The sequence below is a fragment of the Lepus europaeus genome, chromosome 5 (assembly GCF_033115175.1).
Source record: "Lepus europaeus isolate LE1 chromosome 5, mLepTim1.pri, whole genome shotgun sequence".
Taxonomy (NCBI): domain Eukaryota; kingdom Metazoa; phylum Chordata; class Mammalia; order Lagomorpha; family Leporidae; genus Lepus; species Lepus europaeus.
In genome coordinates, this window is record NC_084831.1 from 36951292 (window position 1) to 36975901 (window position 24610).

General features: G+C 44.5%; 1 protein-coding gene across 2 annotated transcripts in view; it reads right to left on the reverse strand.

The window, feature by feature from the left end:
* The window catches only part of TESK2 (testis associated actin remodelling kinase 2), a 158541-nt gene that overhangs the window by 52999 nt on the left and 80932 nt on the right, over positions 1-24610 (reverse strand). For both annotated transcript variants that reach the window (XM_062191185.1, XM_062191184.1), the window contains exon 4: positions 2609-2657. In XM_062191185.1, the coding sequence (XP_062047169.1) occupies positions 2609-2657 (49 nt within the window). The remainder of the gene's footprint in view (positions 1-2608; positions 2658-24610) is intronic.

Sequence of the window (24610 nt, forward strand, 5' to 3'; positions counted from 1 at the left end):
GTATTAATCAAATACTGTATGCCAGGCAGTGTGTTAAATAAACACTTTATATTCATCCTCGCAATATCCCTGTAAGGTCACCACTTTATCAGCAGCATTTGTCACAATTAAATTCCTCTTCCTCCCTTGAAACTCTTTCCTTTCCATTCCAGGCCAATAGGCTCACTTGGTATTTTCAGTGCTCCTCAGTCTTGACTTCCTGGATTTTTTTTTTTTTAAGATTTATTTTATTTAGTTGAAAGGCAGCATTACAGAGAGAGAGAGAGAAGTCTCCCATCCGCTGGTTCACTCCCCAAATGGCCACAATGGCCAGAGCTGAGCCAATCCAAATCCAGGAGCCAGGAGCCTCCTCTGGGTCTCCCATGTGGGTGCAGGAGCCCAAGGATTTGGGCCTTCCTCGGCTGTTTTCCCAGGCACATTAGCAGGCAGCTGGGTCAGAAATGAAGTAGCCGGGACTCAAACCAGCACCCATAAAAGGTTCTGGCACTGCAGGCAGCAGCCTTACCCACTATGCCACAGCACCAGTCCTCTTCCTGGACTTTTAAGATTGAAACACTCAGGGTGGGCTTTCAGCGTTGTGGTTACAATGTGGGTTAAGATGCTTGCACCCCATATCAGAGTGCCTGGATTCAAGTCCTGGCTCCACTCCCAATTCCAGCTTTCTGCTAATGTATACTCAGAAAGGCAGCACATGATGGCTCAAGTACTTGGATTCCTGACACCCATGTTGGACAACCAGATTGAATTCTGACCTCATAGCTTTGGTCCAACCCTGCTTCAGCTATTGCAGGCATTCAAAGAGTGAACCAGTGGATGTAACATCTCTATCTCTGTCTCTCTACTTTTCAAATACATGAAAACAAAGATTTTTAAAATAAAAATAACAATAATGCTAATAAAGAAATACTTTAGGACTCAGATTCTGGTCCTCTTCTCTATCTATACTCCCTGGATCAAGTGCTATTGTTTTTATTCCTATATTACTAAGGAAAACATCGAGTCACAGAGAGACTTAAACCTAGGCAATCCAGATATCAAGGACCTGGGCCAGGATTTAAGGTGCAGCTTGGGACATCAGTGTCCCGTATTGGAATGCCAGTTCAAGACCCAGCTGCTCTGTTTCTGATCCAACATTCTTATGAATATGCCTGGAAAGGCAATGGATCATGGCCCAAGTGCTTTGGCCTCTGCCACCCATATGGAGTTGTTGCTTCTAGTTTTGGCCTGGCTCAGCCCTAACTGTTGCAGCCATTTAGGAAATGAACCAGCAGATGGAAGTTTCTCTCTCTCACTCACTCATTCTCTGATACTCTGCCTTTCAAATAAATCTTTTGAAGATTTATTTATATATTTGAGAGGCAGAGTTACAGACAGAGGGAGAGACAGAGAAAAAGGTCTTCCATCAGCTGGTTCACTCTCCAAATGGCAGTAATGGCCAGAGCTGGGCTGATCTGAAGCCAGGAGTCCAAAGCTTCTTCTAGGTCTCCCATGTGGGTGCAGGGACCCAAGCACTTGGGGTCACCTTCCACTGCTTTCCCAGGCCATTAGCAGCGAGCTGGATCAGAAGTGGAACAGCTGAGACTTGAACCAGTGCCCACATGGGATGCCAGCACCACAGGCAGAAGCTTAACTTACTACGCCACAGTACCGGTCCAAATAAATAAATAAGTAAACAAACAAACAAATATTTCAGAGGCCATGTTCTTAAATTCCTCACCATTCTACCTTCTTTTGCTGTCCACATAAGAGACAGGATATAGCCACAGACATGGTACCTTCCAGTGTTTTCGATAATTGAAAAAAGAGGCATAGGGTGAGGCACAAGAAACCTTTCTTCATAAGATGTCAAGGATTAATACTAGGAACCAAGCCAGCAGGAAACCAACACTCTTGCAAATTTTGTTAAACAACTTTCCTTCCTACATTTCTTCACTATATTCTTTGGTACTTACTACTCAATGAAGAATGTGAAAACATTCTAGAACATTCTAGTTGCTCATGAGAATAATTTTAGAAACTTACAAGGATACAGATGGGCCCTATTTGGACCTGTTAAATCTAGAAGACTCCATAAATCTGTTTTTAAGAAGCACTGTAGCAAATTCTGAAGCTGATAATCTGGCACCTAAATATTGGAAATCTTTGTTCTAGAGAGAATTCACTGAACGATGACTATCACACATTTTTATCTGCCTAGCAGAGGCTGGAAATGAAATGAGAATACAGATGGAAATTGATTCCAATGATTTGTAAGACCAATCAGGAAACTAGAACAGTGACTGGAATTCTAGATCAGGACATAAAATATTTCCAGGCGTTCTGGGAATTTCTTACCATGAGAGAGTTTGCAGTCAAATGACGCTATCCCTTGGCATAGGAGGGAGCTATCCAGGGGACAAGAACCAATTTAACACTTGAGCACTCATATTCTCAGAGTACTCACCAAGTATCATGAGGGAACACAAGAGTATTAAGAGATATGACTACTGTCCCCAGGCAACAGAAGAATGTATTATTAACACTTTCATTTTCACACAGAAATAAATACACATACATTTTACTTACATAACTGAGTAATACTTTGGGACCATACATGTTGAAATCTTACCTCTGTAAGTGCATGCAACTGTCCTTGATGAACACATACACCCATGAACCTAAAGAAAAAAAAATGTTTTAACAAGTGAAATGAACATAAATACCATATAGAGTAACTACTTTAGTTTCCCAGGCATTAGAAATGATCCAATATTTGTGAAGTCCCCTGAATTCTTGTATAACCTAGAGCCTCCTAATTTTTTTTTTTAAAGATTTATTTTACTTATTTGAAAGAGAGTTAGAGAGAGAGAGGTAGAGACAGGTAGAGAGGTCTTCCATCTGCTGGTTCACTCCCCAGATGGCCGCAACGGCCATAGCTACGCCAATCCAAAGCCAGGAGCCAGGAGCTTCTTCCAGGTCTCCCACTGATAATGTTCAGTGATGTCTGATTATGTTCAGTGTTGTATAGAAAGTGAGGAAATAATAATTTTTACACCATTGAGATCTTGGCACAACTTTTTTCAACTGATAATTGACCATATCTAGTAAAAATTTTACTTGCTCCAACAACTCCCTTTCCAGAATTATCTTACAAATATACTCAATTCAGTGAGTGAAACTACTTGTAAAAAGATGCTATGGTCTGAATGTCAATGTTTTTCTCAAAACTCATATGTTGAAACTTATTCCCCAGTGTGATAGTATTAAGAGGTGGGGACTTTGGGAGTTGATTTGGGTTGGATTAAGGTCCTCATAAAAGAAGCTCAAGGAAGCTGTTTGTTCCCTCCACTATGTGAAGACACAGCAGCAAGGCACCATGTATGAAGCAGGAAGCCCTCACCAGACACCACATCTGTTGGGACCTTGATCTTGGACTTCCCAGCCCCCAAAACTATGAGCAGCAAATTTCTATTTATAATTTGCCCAATCTAAAGTACTGTGTTCAAGCACCCCAAATGGCTAAGACAAAGGATAACTACTTCAATAATGTATATGAATCTAAATACCTATCACTACAGGACTGTTTAAAATATTTATGGTATACTCACAGATTGGAATGTTATAGAGCCATTACAAAAAAAAAAAAAAAGGAAATACATATTATCCAATAATACGGGAGAATATCCAACAAGTAATGTTAAAAGAAAAGGTTTGACATTGTGGTACAGCAGATTAAACCACTGCCGGCATCTCGTATCTGAATGTTAGTTCAAGTCCCAACTGTTCCACTTCCCATCCAGCTCCCTGCTAATGTACCTAGGAAGGCAGTGAAAAATGTCCCAAGTACTTGGGTCCCTACTACCCATGTGGGAGACCAGGATGGAGTTCCAGGTTCCTGGCTTCAGCCTGGCTCAGTCCCAGCCATGGCAACCATTCGGGGAGTGAAGCACAGATGGAAGATCTCTCTCCCTCTGTCTCTCCCCCACCCTCTGTCAATCTGCCTTTCAAATAAATAAATAAATAAATCTTTATTTTTTTAAAAAAAGAATTGCTTATTTACTTGAGAGAGGCCGGGGGGTCCTTCCATTCAGTGGTTCATTCCCCAAGTGACCACCATGGCCAGGGCAGAACCAACTCCAATCCAGGAACTTCTTCTGGGTCTGGGAAAAGCAGTGGAAGGTGGCCCAAATGCTTGGGCTCCTTGCCACCTATGTGGGAGACCTGAATGAACCTCCTGACACCAGGTTTCAGCCTGGCCCAACTCCTGCCATTGCAGCCATTTGGAGGGTAACTGTGTGAAACAGCTGAAGGAAGATCGATCTCTCTCTCTCTCTCTCTCTCTGACTGTCAAATAAACAAATAAATCTTTTCTTTAAAAAAAAGTTTGCTTTGGTACAAAATAAAAAAATTGAGATCCTGGCATAGCTTTTTCATATTACTCATTTCCCATAAGCATTTTGAAGATGCCTTATATACCTGGATATCATAATTTTTGCATCAAATAAGCTTAGTTTTATATTCTTTTTTTTTTTTTTTGACAGGCAGAGTGGACAGTGAGAGAGAGAGAGACAGAGAGAAAGGTCTTCCTTTGCCGTTGGTTCACCCTCTAATGGCCGCCGCGGTAGCGTGCTGCGGCCGGCGCACCGCGCTGTTCCGATGGCAGGAGCCAGGTGCTTATCCTGGTCTCCCATGGGGTGCAGAGCCCAAACACTTGGGCCATCCTCCACTGCACTCCCTGGCCACAGCAGAGAGCTGGCCTGGAAGAGGGGCAACCGGGACAGGATCGGTGCCCCGACCGGGACTAGAACCCGGTGTGCCGGCGCCGCAAGGCGGAGGATTAGCCTGTTGAGCCACGGCGCCGGCCTAGTTTTATATATTATCCTTCCCTCCTACCTCCCCCCTTCCCTCCTTTCCCTTCCCTCTGCTTCCTTTCCCTCCCTTTCCTTCCCTCCTCTCCCCTCCCCTCTCCTTTCCTTTCCTTCTGTCTTTTATTTATTTGAGAGCCAGAGAGAGAGAGGCAGAAAGAGCTGCTATTCACTGGTTTACTCCCTAAATGCCCACACCAAAGAACTCAACCCAAATCTCACACATGAATGGCATGGACCCAATTATTTGAGCCATCACCTGCTGCCTCCCAGGGTGTGCATTACTTGGAAGCAGGAAGCAGGAGCAGAGCTGGGACTTGAACTCTGGCAGTCTGATATGAGACACAGACATCCTAACCACTAGGCCAAACATTTGTTCTTGGATTCCATTTTCTACGAACTTTTTGATGTTCCCTCTTATATAAAAATAAATTTTAAATAAGAACCAGAAATCAGTGATTATGATTGATAGTGACCATAAAGTAGAAGATAATTATCATAAAAACAACAATAGGGGCTTGGATTACCAAGAAGGACAAAGTCTCATTGACAATAAGTTCCCAAGTAAGTTCTAGGTTAGATGTGCAAAGAAAAGGAAGAAACTGAGTACAAGTGAAGGTGCAAGGCACAGCCGTGACTGCACTAGAAAGGACCATAAATTCCACGAAGGCAGAGTCCATGCTGTATTATTCCATGTGTTCACAACACCTAACACTGCCTAGGAAACAGTACACAAACTCAATAAGTGATCAGTTAGCGAAAAGGAACTGAGTGGGAAGAATGGTTGGTTGTGACATCACAGCAGTGTTTAAGGCATGCTGCTTCCATATTTCAAATAATTTGGGAATATCAGAGTTTCTTCAAGGGGTGTTTCTAGACTCCTAGTTTTCTGTAAGTTTATCCACACATTTGAGACAGGAAAGAAACTGAGAAAGGATCTAGGAGGTATTAAAAACAAGGTGTATTGGCCAGCACCGTGGCTTAACAGGCTAATCCTCCGCCTTGCGGCGCTGGCACACCGGGTTCTAGTCCCGGTTGGGGCGCCGGATTCTATCCCGGTTGCCCCTCTTCCAGGCCAGCTCTCTGCTATGGCCCGGGAAGGCAGTGGAGGATGGCCCAAGTGCTTGGGCCCTGCACCCGCATGGGAGACCAGGAGAAGCACCTGGCTCCTGGCTTCGGATCAGCACAATGCGCCGGCCGCAGCGGCCATTGGAGGGTGAACCAACGGCAAAAAGGAAGACCTTTCTCTCTGTCTCTCTCTCTCTCACTATCCACTCTGCCTGTCAAAAAAAAAAAAAAAAAAGGTGTATGGGGGCCAGCGCTGTGGCATAGTGGGTAAAGCCACTGCCTGCAGTACCAGCATCCCATATGGGCGCTGGTTCGAGTCCCGGCTGCTCCACTTCTGATCTGGCTCTCCTTTGTGGCCTGGGAAAGCAGAAGAAGATGGCCCAAGTCCTTGGGCCCCTGCACCCGCGTGGGAGACCCAGAAGAAGCTCCTGGCTCCTGGCTTTGGATTGGCACTGCTCCAGCGGTTGCGGCCATCTAGGGAGTGAACCAGCAGATGGAAGACCTCTCTCTCTCTCTCTCTCTCTCTCTCTCTCCCTCTCTCTCTGTGGGTCTCCTTCTCTCTCTGTGTAACTCTGACTTTCAAGTAAATAAATAAATCTTAAAAAAAAAAAAAAAGCAAGGTGTATGCTCCAGTGACTACTTGAAACTTATCTATGACATAGGAAAAGATGGCAATCAAAATAGCAGAGTAGTTGGAAAGACTCTGAAATTAGAGGGCATGAGTTCAAATCTCACTGCCACTCTTACTAGGCAAGCATTAGTTTCACATTTTGTAAAATGAATATAATAGTGATAACAACATAAGGTTCTTGGAAAGACTGAATAAAATAATCAATGTAAAGTGCACAGCACAGTGATTGGTGCATATTAAGTGTTAAAAAAATTATCATAACTACAACCTAGAAGCGGACCATGTAGAAATTAAATTGGTCATGGACGGCACTGTGGCTCACTAGGCTAATCCTCTGCCTGCAGCACCAGCATTCCGGGTTCTAGTCCTGGTTGGGGCGCCGGTTCTGTTCCAGTTGCTCCTCTTCCAGTCCAGTTCTGCTGTGGCCCGGGGGGGCAGTGGAGGATGGCCCAAGTGCTTAGGCCCTGCACCCACATGGGAGACTAGGAGAAAGCACCTGGCTCCTGTCTTCGAATCAGCGCAGCACTGGCTGTAGCAGCCATTAGGGGAGTGAACCAATGGAAGGAAGACCTCTCTCTCTCTCTCTCTTTCTCTCTCTCTCTCTCTCTCACTGTCTAACTCTGCCTGGCAAAAAATAAAAAAAAAATAAATAAGAAATTAAATTGGTCATAGGAGGCTAGGAAGAAGCTGGTTTCTAAATTCCCACTCTACTCTTCATTTCTGAACACTTCTTCCTATTTCCAATTCCCTGTTTTTAAAAGTGGGACGTTTTGACTTCATTTATCTGCTTCTTCACCATAAAACTCACCACCTAATATGGAAGAGAGTGAGTCAGAGGAAGGTGGGGTAGGTTAAAGTCTATCAAACAATGAATAACAAGCTACACAGAGTGGTGAGAACTGAGCGTGTTTCTTGTCAGCAGGGCACATTGTCTATAAGCTAAGCAGACAGAATATCTAAGAATTTCAGTCACCATCAGAAACTAGTTGGGCAGGGGAGCACATTTGGCACAGTAGTTAAGTCACTGGTTAAGACACTTGTACCCCATATAGAAATCCATGGATTGGATTGGCTGTTTCCAATCCAGTTTCCTGCTAATGTACACCTTAGGAGGAGGCAGGTGATGGTTCAAGTAGTTGAGTCCCTGCTACCCACTTGGGGGCTGGATTAAGTTCCCAGTTCCTGGCTTTGGCTCAGCCCAACTCAGGCAATTGTGAACATTTGAGAGTGAACCAGTGAATGGAAGTGTTTCTCTCTCAAATAAATTTTTTTTTCTTTTTGACAGGCAGAGTGGATAGTGAGAGAGAGACAGAGAGAAAGGTCTTCCTTTTTGCCGTTGGTTCACCCTCCAATGGCCGCTGCGGCCAGCGCATCGCGCTGATCCAAAGCCAGGAGCCAGGTGCTTCTCCTGGTCTCCCATGCGGGTGCAGGGCCCAAGCACTTGGGCCATCCTCCACTGCCTTCCCGGGCCATAGCAGAGAGCTGGCCTGGAAGAGGGGCAACCGGGATAGAATCCGGCGCCCTGATCGGGACTAGAACTCGGTGTGCCGGTGCCATAAGGTGGAGGATTAGCCTGTTAAGCCACGGCGCCGGCCTCAAATAAATTTTTAAAATAAAATAGGTATGGGGCCAGCACTGTGGCGTAGTGAGTAAAGCCGCCACCTGCAGTGCCGGCGTCCCTTATGGGTGCCAGCTCAACTCCCAGCTACTCCACTTTTGATCCAGCTCTCTGCTATGGCCTGGGAAAGAAGTGGAAGATGGCCCAAGTGCTTGGGCCCCTGCACCTGTGTGGGAGACCCAGAGGAAGTTCCTGGCTTTGAATCGGTGCAGCTCTGGTTGTTATGGCCAATTGGAGAGCAAACCAGGGGATGGAACCTCTCTCTCTCTGCCCCTCCTCCTCCTCTCTCTGTGTAACTCTCACTTTCAAATAAATAAAATAAATTAAAAATAGGTAGACATATCTTCTTTAAATGTTCATATAATACACCAATTATTGGAATAATGAGTAGTTATGAACTAAGTTATTAAAAATTATTCATTTGGTGCTGTTTAAGAACAGGATAGCAAATAAAACAAAGTTCCTGTTCTCACAGGACTTTTATTCTAGAGATCATTCTATTGGAAAGCAACTATAATAAAAAGATAAAGCATTTTTATGCACAATGTGGTTAAACCATGCCTAATTTCTGTTTCTGGTCAGCCTCTTACTAAAAGACTGTTCCTCAGAGATAACATGGTATCCCTGCTTAGGAATAATTCTATTCCCATTATCCCACCATAGCAATGAGCAACAAAGTAAAATATGATAAAGCTACATTTCCTCCTCCATAAAGGCTCTCCAAACTATGATGGGCACTAGCAGAGGTTGGTACCTATGGCCTGTTACTTGTTTGCATAAATTAAGCTTTATTGGAACATAGCCATGGTATCTATGGCTGCTTTGGTGTTAAAACTGAAGAACTTAATAGTTGTGATAGAGACAGTATGGCTTACAAAGACTAAAATATTTACCATTTGGCCCTTAACACAAAATTTTGCAGATCTTTGCCCTAGTGCATAGGGATATATCCATTTCCACCTAGGAGACATTAAGCAAGTTACCTAATCTTTTTTTTTTTTTTAAGATTTATTTATTTATGTGAAAGAGTTACACAGAGAGAGGAGAGGCAGAGAGAGGTCTTCCATCCGATGGTTCACTCCCCAATTGGCCGCAATGGCTGGAGCTGTGCTGATCCAAAGCCAGGAGCCAGGAACTTCTTCTGGGTCTCCCACGCAGATGCAGGGGCCCAAGGACTTGGGCCATCTTGTACTGCTTTCTCAGGCCATAGCAGAGAGTTGGATCGGAAGTGGAGCAACCAGGTCTCAAACCAGCGCCCACACAGGATGCCGGTGCTTCAGACCAGGGTGTTAACCTGCTGTGCCATAGCGCTGGCCCCCCTAATCTTTATAAATATCAATTTCCTCATCTGTAAAAATGAACATGAAAATAACACTACCTTCAAAAGTTGTTATGAGGGGGTTGGTGCTGTAGCCAGCATCCCACATGGGTACTGGTTTGAATTCTGGCTGCTCCATTTCCAATCCAGCTCTCTGTTATGGCCTGGGAAAGCAGTGGAAGATGGCCCAAGTCCTTGGACCCCTGCTCCCATGTGTGAGACCAGGAAGAAGTTCCTGGTCCCTGGCTTCTGATTGACCCAGCTCTGGCCACTGTGGCCATTTGGGGAGTGAACAGTGGATGGAAGAGTTCTCTCTCTTCATCTCTCTGCCTCTGCCACTCTGCCTTTTAAATAAATAAATAAATCTTTTTTTTAAGTTGTTATGAGGTTTAAATGGGAAATTTCAGGTACAGTGTTTAGCAGTGTCTAGTACATGCTCAAATAATGGTTAGTGGTTTTTACTTATCACTATTAACAATCCCAAATTATGCCATCCTTTACACAGCTATCAGAATTACCTTTGGAAAAGAAAATATGTCATTCCCTTCTTCATAATTCTTCGGTGGCTTCCTTCTACTTAATAGAGTATCATCAAAATTCCTTTCCTCCACATTTTTATTAAAGATTAACTTATTTGGCCGGCACCGCAGCTCAATAGGCTAATCCTCCACCTGTGGCGCCGGCACTCCAGGTTCTAGTCCCGGTTGGGGCGCCAGATTCTGTCCTGGTTGCCCCTCTTCCAGGCCAGCTCTCTGCTATGGCCCGGGAGTGCAGTGGAGGATGGCCCAAGTGCTTGGGCCCTGCACCCTCATGGGAGACCAGGAGAAGCACCTGGCTCCTGGCTTCGGATCAGCGCGGTGCGCTGGCCGCGGCGGCCATTGGGGGGTGAACCAACAGAAAAGGAAGACCTTTCTCTCTGTCTCTCTCTCTCTCACTGTCCACTCTGCCTGTCAATAAATAAATAAATAAAAAAGATTTACTTATTTGAAAGGTAGTTACAGAGAGAAAGGGAGAATCAGAGAGAGATATTCCACCTACTGGTTTACTTCCCAAATGCTCACAACAGTGAGAGCTGGGCCATGCAGAAGCCAGGAGCTGGAAATTCCATCCTGGTCTTCCACGTGGGCGGCAGATGTCTTGGGCCATCTTTCTTGGTCTTCCTAGGTACATCTGCAGGGAGCTGGAAATTGAGGACTTGAACATGGTGGCCCCCTTTCCTCTGCATTTAAAATTCCATGATCTGCTCCAGTTTACCTTGGGAACGTCCCATTTTCCCATGAGCTTTATTCTTTACTCATCTCTCCCTCTCCTCTGGCTCTATCATTCCAGCTCACAAACACACCTAGATTTCACACATCCTGAAAAATTATTCCCCTACCCCTTCCCTAAGACATAATGTTAATTGATCTTTTCATTTGTTACCAAACTTTAAGCATGCATTCTCTGTTTATATTTTGTATCCTTCATTTATTCCTAAACTCATTATAATATGCTTTTTGCCCATATCACTCTTTAGTAACTTTCCTCACTGTGGAAAATCTTTCTATTTATCTCCGCATTTCTGTACTCAGTCTAGTATCTGATGCACAGTAAGCAAGCTCTCAGTAAAGATTTACTGAATGGCTTGAATGATTCTTCTGACCTGGAAATGTAGTTAAAGCTCTTCCCTTGATTTGGAATAACATACTTACTGGAAATCATTCTTTCAAGATTAGCTAAAGTCTCTCTCTCTCTTTTTTTTTTTTTTTTTTTTTTTTTTTTTTTTTTTTTTTACAGGCAGAGTGGATAGTGAGAGAGAGAAACAGAGAGAAAGGTCTTCCTTTTTGTCGTTGGTTCACCCTCCAATGGCCGCTGAGGCCAACGCATCGTGCTGATCCGAAGCCAGGAGCCAAGTGCTTCTCCTGGTCTCCCATGCAGGTGCAGGGCCCAAGGACTTGGGACATCCTCCACTGCCTTCCCGGGCCATAGCAAAGAGCTGGCGTGGAAGAGGGGCAACCGGGATAGAATCCGGCGCCCCAACCAGGACTAGAACCCGGTGTGCCGGAGCTGCATGGCAGAGGATTAGCCTGTTAAGCCACGGCGCCGGCATAAAGTCTCATATTTTCTATAAGTGTTCTCCTGAATGCCCTCAGTTAGCATTAATCCCTTCTCTCAGTCTCCTCCCCATCTTACTCCCCCTCCCACTGTCCTGCTAGAACTTTTTGGCCCTGCTTTGAATTATTGCTAAATAGCATTAAATAAAGTGGTCTGGATCTGGATTTGAATCGTGACTCTATTACTTACTAATGACCTCTCTGTATTTCAATTTCTTCACAGATAAAATGGAAATTTTTTCCAATTTATTTTTGTTTTATCTGAAAGGCAGGGAGACAGAGAGAAAGAGAGGAAGAGGGAGAGGGAGAGGGACAGGGACAGGGACAGGGACAGGGACAGGGAGGGAAGGAGGAGGGAAGATATCTTACATCTACTGGTTCATGCCCCAAATGCCCACAAAGCTAGGGCTATGCCAGACTGAAACCAAGGAGCCAGGAACTCCATCCATGTCTCCCACATGGCTGGCAGGGATCCAAGGACTTCAACCCTCATCATGTGCTGCTTTTCCAGGGTGCATATTATCAAAGCTGGATTGGAAGCAGATCTAGACTCACCAGGTGCTCTGATATGAAATGCAGGCAGCCCATATCTTAACCACTGAGCCAAATGCCTGAACCATCGCCCTCCCCTTTTAAAATGGGATTGATTGATTGATTGATTGATTGGAAAGGCAGAGTGACAGAGTATGAGACAGAAAGAGGGGAAGAGATATCTTCCATCTGCCAGTCCATTCCCCAAATGGCTACAACAGCCAGGGCTGGCCTAGGCAGAAGGCAGGAGCCAGAAACTCCATCTTGGCCTCTCACGTGGGTAGCAGGAACTCAAGTACTTGAGCCGTCATACACTGTTTTCCAGGCGTATTAGCAGGGAGCTGGATAGGAAGTAGAGTAGCCAGAACAGGACCAGCACTCTGATATGGGATCTGGGACTCCCAAGCAGCAGCTTAACTAACTACTACAACACCCACCCCTTTATTTAAAAAAAAAAAAAAAATGGTTGCTTATTTCAGAGGCAGAGAGACAGAAATAGAAAGAGAATGAAGCCAAGAGAGAGAGTTTCCATTTACTAGATCAGTCCCCTAATGCCTGGGCTGGGACAACCAAATCCAGGTCTCCAACACCGATGGCAGGAAACCAATCACTTGAGCCGTCTTGACTCCCAGAGTCTGCATTAATAGTAACCTGGAATCAGAAACAGGGCCGGACATCGAGCCCAAGCACGCTTGATATGGGACACAGGCCTCTTTACCAGTGTATTAACACTTGAGCTAAAGGCCTGTCTAAAACGAGTATTCATATTATCTAACACATATGGTTATTGTGAAGATAGAATGACACAAGTTGGGCTCCTGGAACGTAATAAACACCATAAAATGTTAGCCATTGTTCTTTTTTTTTTAAAGATTTATTTTATTTATTTGAAAGACAGAGTTACAGAGAGGTAAAGACAGAGAGAGAGAGATCTTCCATCCACTGGTTCACTCCCCAGATGGCCGCAACAGACGGAGCTGCACCAATCCGAAGCCAGGTGCCAGGAGCTTCTTCTGGGTCTCCCACGTGGGTGCAGGGGCCCAAGGTTCAGGCCATAGCAGAGAGCTGGTTTGGAAGAATAGCAGCGGCGCCCATATGGGATGCCAGCACTTCTGGCCAGGGCTTTAACCTGCTGCGCCACAGCACTGGCCCAGCCATTGTTCTTTTAACATTCCTGACTCTAGCAGACTTGGAATATAAGCTTCTAAGAACACAGATCCGGGGCTAGTGCTGTGGTGCAGTGGATAAAGCCTCTGCCTGCAGCACTGGCATCCCATATAGGCGCTGGTTCGAGTCCAAGCTGTTCCACTTCCAATCCAGCTCCCTGCTAATGGCCTGGAAAGGCAGCAGAAGATGGCCCAAGTGTGGAAGACTTGGAAGAAGTTCCTAACTCCTGGCTCCTGTGCCTCAGCCATTGCAGCCAGTGAACCAGTGGATAGAACCTCTCTCTTTCTCTCTTTCTTCCTCTCCTATATAACTCTTTCAAATAAATAAAATTTTTTAAATAAGATTTTTTTCTCTTTTATTTCTATATACAGTGTCTAATACACAGTAGTTTATATATAAAATGCTAAGCAAATGCTTATTTTTTTTTTTTAACAGTCAGAGTGGACAGTGAGAGAGAGAGACAGAGAGAAAGGTCTTCCTTTTGCCGTTGGTTCACCCTCCAATGGCCGCCGCGGTTGGCGCGCTGCTGCCGGCGCACCACGCTGATCCGATGGCAGGAGCCAGGTGCTTCTCCTGGTCTCCCATGGGGTGCAGGGCCCAAGGGCTTGGGCCATCCTCCACTGCACTCCCTGGCCACAGCAGAGAGCTGGCCTGGAAGAGGGGCAACCGGGACAGAATCCGGTGCCCCGACCGGGACTAGAACCCAGTGTGCCGGTGCCTCAAGGCGGAGGATTAGCCTAGTGAGCCACGGCGCCGGCCACAAATGCTTATTGATTGAAGAAGTAATAATCACCAAATTAACTTCACAGTGTAAACTCATTTTATAGGAATATTTACAGGCATCAGCGCTTTGACTACTGGGTAAAGCCACCACCTACAGTGCCAGCATCTTTTATGGGCACCAGTTTCAGTACTGGCTGCTCCACCTCTGATCCAGCTCTCTGCTAATGCGCCCTGGAAAGCAGTAGAAAATGGTCCCAGTCCTTGGACCCCTGCACCCGCATGGGGGATCTGGAAGAAGCTCCTAGCTTTAGATCGGCCCAGCTCTAGCCATTGCAGCCATGTGGGTAGTGAACTAATGGATGGAAGATCCTTCTCACTCTTTTATTTTTAGATTTCTTTATTTGAAAGGCAGAGTTACAGAGGTGCAGAGGCAGAGAGAGAGAGAGAGGTCTTCCATCCGCTGTTTCACTCCCCAATTGGTTGCAATGGCTGGAGCTGTGCCGATCCAAATCCAGAAGCCAGGAGCTTCTTCCAGGTCTCCTACATGGGTGCAGGAGCCCAAGGATTTGGGCCATCTTCCACTGCTTTCCCAGGCCCTATTAGAGAGCTAGATTGGAAGTAGAGCAGCCTGTATTCAAACCAGCACCCATATGGGATGCCAGCACTGCAGGTGGTAGCTTTTCCCACTATGCCACAGTGCAGGTCCTTCTCTCTTACTTTCTGCCTCTGCCTCTCTGTAACTCTTCCTTTTAAATAAATAAATAAACAAATAAATCTTTCTTTAAAAAGAATATTTATAGGCAGGGACAAGGCTGGGAAGCTTAAAGTTATCTGATTTTCTTTAATTTTTTTTTTTTTGACAGGCAGGGTGGACAGTGAGAGAGAGACAGAGAGAAAGGTCTTCCTTTTGCTGTTGGTTCACCCTCCAATGGTCGCCACTGGCCGGCGCACTGCGGCCAGCACACTGTGCTGATCCAAAGGCAGGAGCCAGGTGCTTATCCTGGTCTCGCATGGGGCGCAGGGCCCAAGCACTTGGGCCATCCTCCACTGCACTCCTGGGCCATAGCAGAGAGCTGGCCTGGAAGAGGGGCAACCGGGACAGAATCCGGCGCCCTGACCGGGACTAGAACCTGGTGTGCCGGCGCCGCTAGGCGGAGGATTAGCCTGCTGAGCCATGGCGATGGCCCTTTAATTAAATTTTACAAATGGGGCAGGCGCTGTGGTGCAGCGGGTTAATGCCCTGACCTGAGGCACCACCAGCATCCCATATGGGTACCCATTGTAGACCCGGCTGCTCCACTTCTGATCCAGCTCTCTGCTATGGCCTGGGAAGGCAGTGGAGAATGGCCCAAGTTCTTGGGCCCCTGCACCTGCGTGGAAGACCTGGAGGAAGCTCCTGGCTCCTGGCTTCAGATTGGCGCAGCTCCAGCCATTGCAGCCAATTGGAGAGTGAACCAGCAGATGGAAGACACTTCTCTCTCTCTCTCTCTCTCTCTCTCTCTGCCTCTCCTTTCTCTGTGTAACTCTGACTTTCAAATAAATAAATAAATCCTTAAGAAATATTTACAAACAAGTCAGGCAATAGGATTCTACTAGAAAAACAATGACTGCATTTTCTAAAATCATGAGTCTTCTAGAAGCTGAAAAGACCTTTGTGTGTGATACACCGTATTTCTCTTCTCCCCAGGTCACTATCATCATGAGCACATCATCCACAGAGGTAACATCGATAGCACATTCAGGCAGAGTCAGGCAGGCACCAGCCTCATAAGACAGTTTTCTGTCTGCCTTCTTCTCTACTCCTTACTCACATCACCACACATCATGGTTGTGTCACATAACTCTACCTCTGTGAGCAACTTTGCCTGACCTCTCCCACCTCATTCCTTATCCAGGAAACCATCACCACCACATCCAAAATGGTATCCCAAAGCTGGAAAGTTAAGACAGGTGTTAAATGTATACTGGAAAAGCTTGAGCAGAGTGAAACACTCTAATTGGTATAAATGGAACATAATTTATTTTAAATTTTAAAATTTATTTTCACTTTATTTGACTCTCTCTCCCTAAATGCCTACAATAGCCAAGCTAAAGCTAGGCACCCAGAGCTCAAACTGGACCACCCATGTGGGTGGCAGGAACACAGGTACTTGAGCCATAATCTGTTGCTTCCCAGGGTGTATTTTAGCAGCAAGTTGGGTTGGAATGGAGGAGCTGGGACTCAAATCAGGCAGTCCAATATGGGATATGGACATCCCAGATGGGATCTTATCCATTGCAGCAAATGCCCACTTCTAGAATATACTTTATTTTTTCTTTGTTAATATTTATTTACTTATTTATTTATCTTTTTGAAAGGCAGAGTTACAGAGAGGCAAAGTCAGAGAGAGAGAGAGAGAGAGAGAGATCCATCTGCTATTTCACGCCTCAAATGGTTCCAATGGCCAGAGCTGGGCTGACCAAATCCAGGAGCCAAGAGCTTCCTCCAGGTCTTCCACATTGGATGCAGGGGTCCAAGCACCTGGGTCTTCCTCCACTGCCTTCCCAGGTGCATTAACAGGGAGCTGGATCAGAAGTGGAGCAGCCCAGACTTGAACCGGCGCCCATATAGGATATGGGCACTGCAGGTGGCAGCTTTACCACCACAGCACCAGCCTCCCAGTATATATTTTAATAAGGAAATATTACTCATCCTTGACAGGGAAGTGTTATATGACTATAAAAAAATGTACTATCAATAGTAAGTCTTCGGCTGGCGCTGTGGCTTAACAGGCTAATCCTCCGCCTTGCGGCGCTGGCACACCGGGTTCTAGTCCCGGTTGGGGCACCAGATTCTATCCCGGTTGCCCCTCTTCCAGGCCAGCTCTCTACTATGGCCTGGGAAGGCAGTGGAGGATGGCCCAAGTGCTTGGGCCCTGCACCCACATGGGAGACCAGGATAAACACCTGGCTCCTGCCATCGGATCAGCGAGATGCGCCGGCTGCAGCGGCCAATGGAGGGTGAACCAACGGCAAAAAAAGGAAGACCTTTCTCTCTGCCTCTCTCTATTATCCACTCTGCCTGTCAAAAATAAAATAAAATAAAATGGAGATATTTAAAAAAATAGTAAGTCTTCTGTGAAATTTATATTGTTAGTTTTATCAAAATGCAAGATTTAGATGAAGCCTCAAATCTTTTTTAGGGGTGGGTATTTGGCATAGCAGTTAAGATTTCACTTGAGGGGGCTGACGTTGGGGTGTAGTAGGTAAAGCCACCATCTGCAACTCCAGCATCCCATATGGGCGCCAGTTCGTGTTCCAGCTGCTCTACTTCCAGTCCAGCTCCCTGCTGATGGCCTGGGAAAGCAACAGAAGGTGGCCCAAGTGCTTAAGCACCTGCACCATGTGAGAGACCCAGAAGAAGCTCCTAACTACTGGCTTTGGCCTGGCTCAACCCTGGCTGTTACAGCCATCTGGGGAGTGAACCAGCAGATGGAAGATCTCTCTCTACCTTTCAAATAAAATAAGTAAAAATCCTTTTTTAAAAAACCTTTTTTAGTATAAGACAGGACCTTAAACGATTACACTGTGGATGATCCTTATTCTCTTCCTCTATCACCCCCTAGATCATTCCAGCTAGAATTACCTAGCTCTGGAAAGGAATGTTTTCTTAATTTATGTACTTCAGAGTGAGTGATTACTTAACTTTGCTATTTTAGTTTCATATGAGACACACATTCCTGCTGAAAAGTAAGGAGGGTTGCTTTTGTATTTTAGCCCAGTGCTTCCCAAATTTTAGTGTGAAAACAAACCAATGAATGATCTAGTTAAACTGCATACTATGATCCTATAGGTCAGAGGTTTCGAGAACCTGTGAGTTTGAATTTCTAATAAGCTTTTGGGAGTTGCTGATGCCACTTGATTCATGGACCATACCTTGAGCAGCAAGGCTCTGTGTAGACAAAAAGACAATCCATCATTGCTCTAAAGTTAGTAAGACAACAGAAAACTCAACTCTAATACCTCTGGTAAAATCGACTAATTAGAGACTTAATTTGCCTTGATCTTCCTGGTAGCATGATTTGTTATTCTACATAAAATATCATTACCACGCTTCTCCAAACTTTTGCCTTCTCTCAGGTTGTTCCCTTGCCTAGAACACCCATCTCCTCATTTCCACTTAGATTTTTACCTATACTCTAAGTCCAGTTCAAATACTTCCTTCCCACAAAACGAATCTGGTTCCCTCCAAGGAACAATGATTTCTGAATTAGCATGTTTCTGTGCTACCAAGGCACTTTATCTACACCACTCTCCTATGGTATCATTATTTCCTACATTTAAATGTTTTATTACATGCATTATATTTTCTCTACTATACCATAAGCTTCTCATCAGCAAGATCTTGTTATTTTGCCTGGCATATGACAGACTATAAACATTTTCTGGGTAAATTTACAGCACAACTCAAGTCACTCAAAAAATTTCAAGTGCTTACTATGTACCAGGCTCTGGTAATGAGAATTATGATAATAACAGCTAACTTAATGACCACTTGCTATAACGATATTGTTCTAGGTGCTTTCCATTATACTAAATCATTTAATCTTCACAATAACCCAATGAAATAGTACTCTTATTACCTCAATAATACTAGTAAAGAAACTGAGGCATGCAAAGATTAAGTAACCTGCTGATCAATGGGAGAGGCAGGAGTCAACTGCAGACTCTATGTTCTTTTTAAAAAAAGATTTATTTATTTATTTATTTATTTAACAGGTAGTTACAGACAGTGAGAGGGAGAGACAGAGAGAAAGGTCTTCCTTCCATTGGTTCACGCCCCAAATGGCTGTTATGGCCCAGAGCTACGCCGATCCAAAGCCAGGAGCCAGGTGCCTCCTCCTGGTCTCCCATGCAGGTGCAAGGCCCAAGCACTTGGGCCATCCTCCACTGCCTTCCCAGGCCACAGCAGAGAGCTGGACTGGAAGAGGAGCAACCAGGACTAGAACCCAGCACCCATATGGGATTCCAGCACCGCAGGTGGAGTATTAGCCAAGTGAGCCACAGCGCCAGCCCAGACTCTACGCTCTTAAACCACAATGTTGGGCTGGCACCGCAGCTCACTAGGCTAATCCTCTGCCTGCGGCGCCGGCACACAGGGTTCTAGACCCGGTTGGGGCGCCAGATTCTGTCCCAGTTGCTCCTCTTCCAGTCCAGCTCTCCGTTGGCTTTGGATTGGCACAGCGCGCCAGCCACAACGTGCCTGGCTGTAGCAGCCACTTGGGGGGTGAACCAACGGAAAAAGGAAGACCTTTCTCTCTGTCTCTCTCACTGTCTTAACTCTGCCTGTCCAAAAAAAAAAAAAAAAAAAAAAAGAAAAACACAATGTTTCTATTATCTCTTTCAATAGGTATAAGGAGCACATAAAAATCAACAAGGATACCATTTTTTTTTAAAGATTTGTTTTGCATTTTATTTGAAAGGCAGAGTTACAGAGAGACAGAAGCAGAGGGAGAGAAAGAGAGAAAGAAATCTTCCATCCACTGATTCACTACCCAAATGGCCACAACAGCCAGAGCTGAGCTGATCCGAAGCCAGGAGCCAGGAGCCTCTTCCAGGTCTCCCACACAGGTGCAGGGGCCCAGGGACTTGGGCCATCCTCTAATGCTTTCCCAGGCCACAGCAAAGAGCTGGATCAGAAGTGGAGCAGCCAGGACTCAAACTAGCACCCATTTGAGATGCTGGCCCTGCAGCCGGAGGCTTTACCTGCTACGCCACAACACCAGCCCCAAGACACCATTTCTTAAGAAGCTGGCTACTCAAAAAGCTTTGGTAGCAGTTCATAGCTCCTGATTAAAGGTCAAATTCTTCAGCTTGTTATCCAAAGGTCTGAATTATCTGATCTGAATCTCTTGCCTTATCCCTTATTACATCCACCTACATGTTTTATGTTTTAGTTCTGTAACCTGACACTCCTAAATGTGTTGAATTCTACTTTCATGTTGTTGCTAGAATTAGTCTGTCTGAAATCCTTTGTTAAAGGCTCTGTTAACATTAAAACTCCACTCAAGAATATCTCCAGACAATCAACAACAACAAGAATTTATATAGAATTTAGTGTGCCAGGCATGGCCACATATAAGATTATTAAATTCTTAAGATTGTCCTTTGAGGTAGGTTATAATAATCTCTAAGTCAGACATAATTTTTAAATGATTTTTAAAATTTTCTCTGGTCTTTGTAATCAAAATTAATTTTTCTCCTCCCTATACATTCATATCATTCTATTTAAACCTTTATAGTAGTACTTATCAAGTCCTGCCTCCTACAGCAAGTTTTTTCTATGTCTACATCTTTCTCTAAATTAGCATGTTCTTGATGGTAGGGATCCTGTGTGAGGAAGAGAATGGCTTTTTAATAATCAAATTGCTTGCCTTTTCATCCTGAAGTAGATTATATTTCCCAGTATTCATTACAGTTGGTTAAGACCATAACACTGGGGTGGGTGCTGTGCCATAGCAGGTAAAGCTGCAGCCTGCAGTGCCGTCATCCCATATGGGCACCGGTTCAAGTTCCAGCTACTCCAGTTCTGATCCAACTCTCTGCTGTGGCCTGGGAAAGCAGTGGAAGATGGCCTAAATCCTTGAAAGAGGCTCCTGGCTCCTTCCTTCAGATTGGCACAGCTCTAGCCGTTGATGGAGTTCACTCCACCTAGGGAGTGAACCAATGGATGGAAGACCTCTCTCTCTCTCTGTAACTCTGCCTTTCAAATAAATAAGTAAATCTTTAAAAAAAAAAAAAAAGATATTACCACATGCCTATTCACATCTGTTCTCTCAAAAAAAAAAAAAAAGACCATAACACTAATATCTGACTAGTGGTACAAAGGCAGAAGTAATAATATCATTTTTAGGCCTGTTCTACAACATCTAAACACCATTCTCCATACTTTGTTTCTTTGTCTGCCAGTAAATACAGAAGGTCCATTGAGGAATCTAACACCCAGTCCTAGGTGGAAAAGAGCATCTCTCCAACCAACCTGAATTATACTGGGACACAAATAAGAAAAGGCTCTTTAAGCCAATGAGATTTTCAATAATTCTCCATATACTTAAGACATTGCCTTGTTCATAGTATTTACTAAATTGAATTAAAAGTTAGAGTTCCTGCTGGCGCCGAGGCTCACTAGGCTAATCCTCCACCTTGCGGTGCCGGCACACCGGGTTCTAGTCCCAGTCGGGGCACCGGATTCTGTCCCAGTTGCCCCTCTTCCAGGCAAGCTCTCTGCTGTGGCCAGGGAGTGCAGTGGAGGATGGCCCAAGTGCTTGGGCCCTGCACCCCATGGGAGACCAGGAGAAGCACCTGGCTCCTGCCATCGGATCAGCGCGGTGTGCCAGCCACGGCAGCCATTGGAGGGTGAACCAACGGCAAAGGAAGACCTTTCTCTCTGTCTCTCTCTCTCACTGTCCACTCTGCCTGTCAAAAAAAAAAAAAAAAAAAAAAAGTTAGAGTTCCTGGGGGCTGTGTTATGGTGTAGTAGGTAAAGTTAGCACCTGCAACGCTGGCATTCCAAGGGGTACCGGTTTGGGTCCCAGCTGCTCCACTTCCAATTCAGTTCCCTGCTAATGGCCTGGGAAAATCAGTGGAAGATGGTCCAAGTAATTGGGTCCCTGCCACCCCTATGGGAGAAAGAGAAGAAGCTCCTGGCTTCTGGCTTCAGCCTGGCCCAGCCCTGGCCATTGCAGCCATTTGGGAAATGAATTAGAGGATGAAAGATATCTCTCCCTCTCTCTGTAACTCTGCCTTTCAAATAATAAATAAAGCTCTTTTTAAGATTTATTTTATGAATTTGAAAGACAGAGCTAGAGAGAGAGAGAGAAAGAGAGAGAGAGAGAGAGAAAGATCTTCTATCTGCTGGTTTGCTCCCCAAATGGCTGCAATGGTCAGAGTTGAGCTGATCCAAAGCCAGGAGCCAGGAGCTTCCTCTAGTTCTCCCACTTGGGTGCAGGTGCCCAGGTACTTGGGCTATCCTCTGCTGCTTTCCCAGGCACATTAGCAGGGAGCTGGATCAGAAGTAGAGCAGCCGGAACTCCAGCCGGCGCCCATATGGGATGCTGGCACTGCAGGCTGGGGACTTAATCTGTGCCATAGTGCTGGCCCCAATAAATAAATCTTTATAAAAGGTCAGCACAGCTCCAGCCATTGTGGCCATCTAGGGAGTGAAGCAGCAGATGGAAGACCTCTCTTTCTCTCTGCCTCCACCTCTCTGTAACTCTTTCAAATAAAGTAAATAAATATTTAAAAAATAAAAGAAAGAAAGACAAGACAGGAAAGGACAGGAAAGAAAAGAAAACTACTACTTACTGGTCACCTACAATAAACCTAGACACTGTGCTAGATGTTTCATATGTATTACCTGAGATTAAATCACTCTTGTTTTACCATCTAGAAAAATGAAGTTTAAACATTTAAGTGACTTGACAAAGGTTGGAGGTGGAATGGGAATCTGGCAATTTGGCTCCTCATGTTCTGCCCTGTGACAATGGGTAAGGAAGGTAAAAGGTCAGTTCAATAATAACTTAATTTTCACTGTATAGAAAAGAACTGTCCTTACCAATGGAAATCAAGCTGGTTTGCTTTATGAGCTTTACTGCTGCCAACTTTGAGCAATAATCACATCCATATTGCAGGAGTTCTTTTGACCTATACTGGTTTTTCCAGAAAGACATCTGAGTCTACAGATTATGGCAGTAACAAGTAAGAGGCTTGAAATAACCTATACTAGAATAGTAAAATGTGGGCTTAATTTTGATACAGCTATGCAGCCTAAAAGGTCTATATCTAAAACACTGAAACCTAGTCAGACTGACTTAATTTTCCTCTAAGAAACTAAATTTTCAGAAGTTTTAATATATTTTTCTTTGATTTCCTCCCATAATTTTGGAAGAAAAGTACTTAAACTGCACTAGACTTTAAACTTTAACATGGCACTAAAAGGATCTGCTTTGTATTTTACTCCCAAATAAAGCAAGGATGTCATCACTCGCTTGGACTAGAAAAAATGGCCAATAACAAGAAAAAAACAGAGATGAGAGAAAGAGCGAGCGAGCAAGAGAGCGCAATGGCTTAGATCTTAAGTTTCAAAAGGACTATGAACCTGATCCATAAAAAGGTAGTAATAATCTTAGGTAAGGCTTGCTACAGTTTGAACATGTTTTAGAGGTATCACATCATAGAAAACTGGTTGGGCTAGGTCCTACATATGAAAATTCATAAGGAAAACTCAGATATTAACCACCAGAGTTTCATATCAAGTGACACTAAACAATGCTGGCTTAGTCCAGCTTTCTCTTTTCTATACTTGGTTTTATGGTGCAATTTTCGGATAGTCAAAGGCAGAATGAAGATTGCTCAGCAATCAGATCATGCTGATAGTACTACACATAACAAGAGGACTAATCAGGTTCACAGTCTAATTCTACTTTTTTAAGTGAAGCAATACAAAGATATAAAAGCTAAAATTAGGAGCCGGTGTTGTGGCACAGCAGGTTAAGTCACTTCCTGAAATGCTGGTATCCCATATGAGCACAGGTTCTGAGTCCCAGCTGCTCCACCTCTGATGCAGCTCTCTGCTAATACTCCTCGGAAAGCTGCAGAGGATGACCCAAGTGTTTGGGCCCCAATGTGGGAGACCCAGATGAAGTTCTTGGTTCCGGGATTCAGCCTGGCCCAGCTCTGGCTGTTGCAATCATTTGGGGAATGAACCAGAAGATGGAATATTTCTCTCTCTCTCTCTTTCTCTCACTCTGTAACTCTGCCTTTTAAATATATAAATAAATCTTTTTTTATGAAAAGTTAAAATTAGACCAGCTTGCTTATAAGTGTCAGTTTAATAAATATGAACAAATAGCCTGAATTTTGAATAACAATTGAAATTATTAAACTGACATCAAAAATTAATTCATTTATTATCTTTAACAAAAAAATGTTAAGTCACATTGTCCAAAACAGCCACACAAGCAGCAAAATAACAAGTCTCATGACAAAAGCAGAACTATTAATAATAATACAGGGGCCAGTACTGTGGCATAAAACTGCTGTTTGCAGAACTGACATCCCATATGGGCACCAGTTCAAGTCCCAGCTGCTCCGTTTCTGATCTAGCTCTCTGCTAAGCCTGGGAAAGCCGTAGAAGATGGCCCAAGTTCCTGGAGCACTTACCTGTGTGGAAGAACTGGAAGAGGCTCCTGGCTCCTGACTTCAGATCAGCAAAGCTCTGGCAGTTGTGGCCATTTGGGAAGTGAACCAACGGATAGAAGACCTTTCTCTCTCCCTGTCTCTCTTTACATCTACCTCTCTGCTACTCTGCCTTTCAAATAAACAAAAAAAAAATCTTTAAAAATAATAATAATGCATGTACATGCAGTGGCTTTAAATACATATTGTCAAAATGGCTTTTTTTCTTTTTATTTCTTATTTTTTAAAAGATTTATTTTATTTACCTGAAAAACAGCTACAGAGAGAGGTAGAGAGAGACAGAGGTCTTCCATCTGCTGCTTCACTCCTCAAACGGCCGCAACAGCTGGAGCTGAGCTGATTCAAAGCCAGGAGCTTCTTCTGGGTCTCCCACATGGGCAC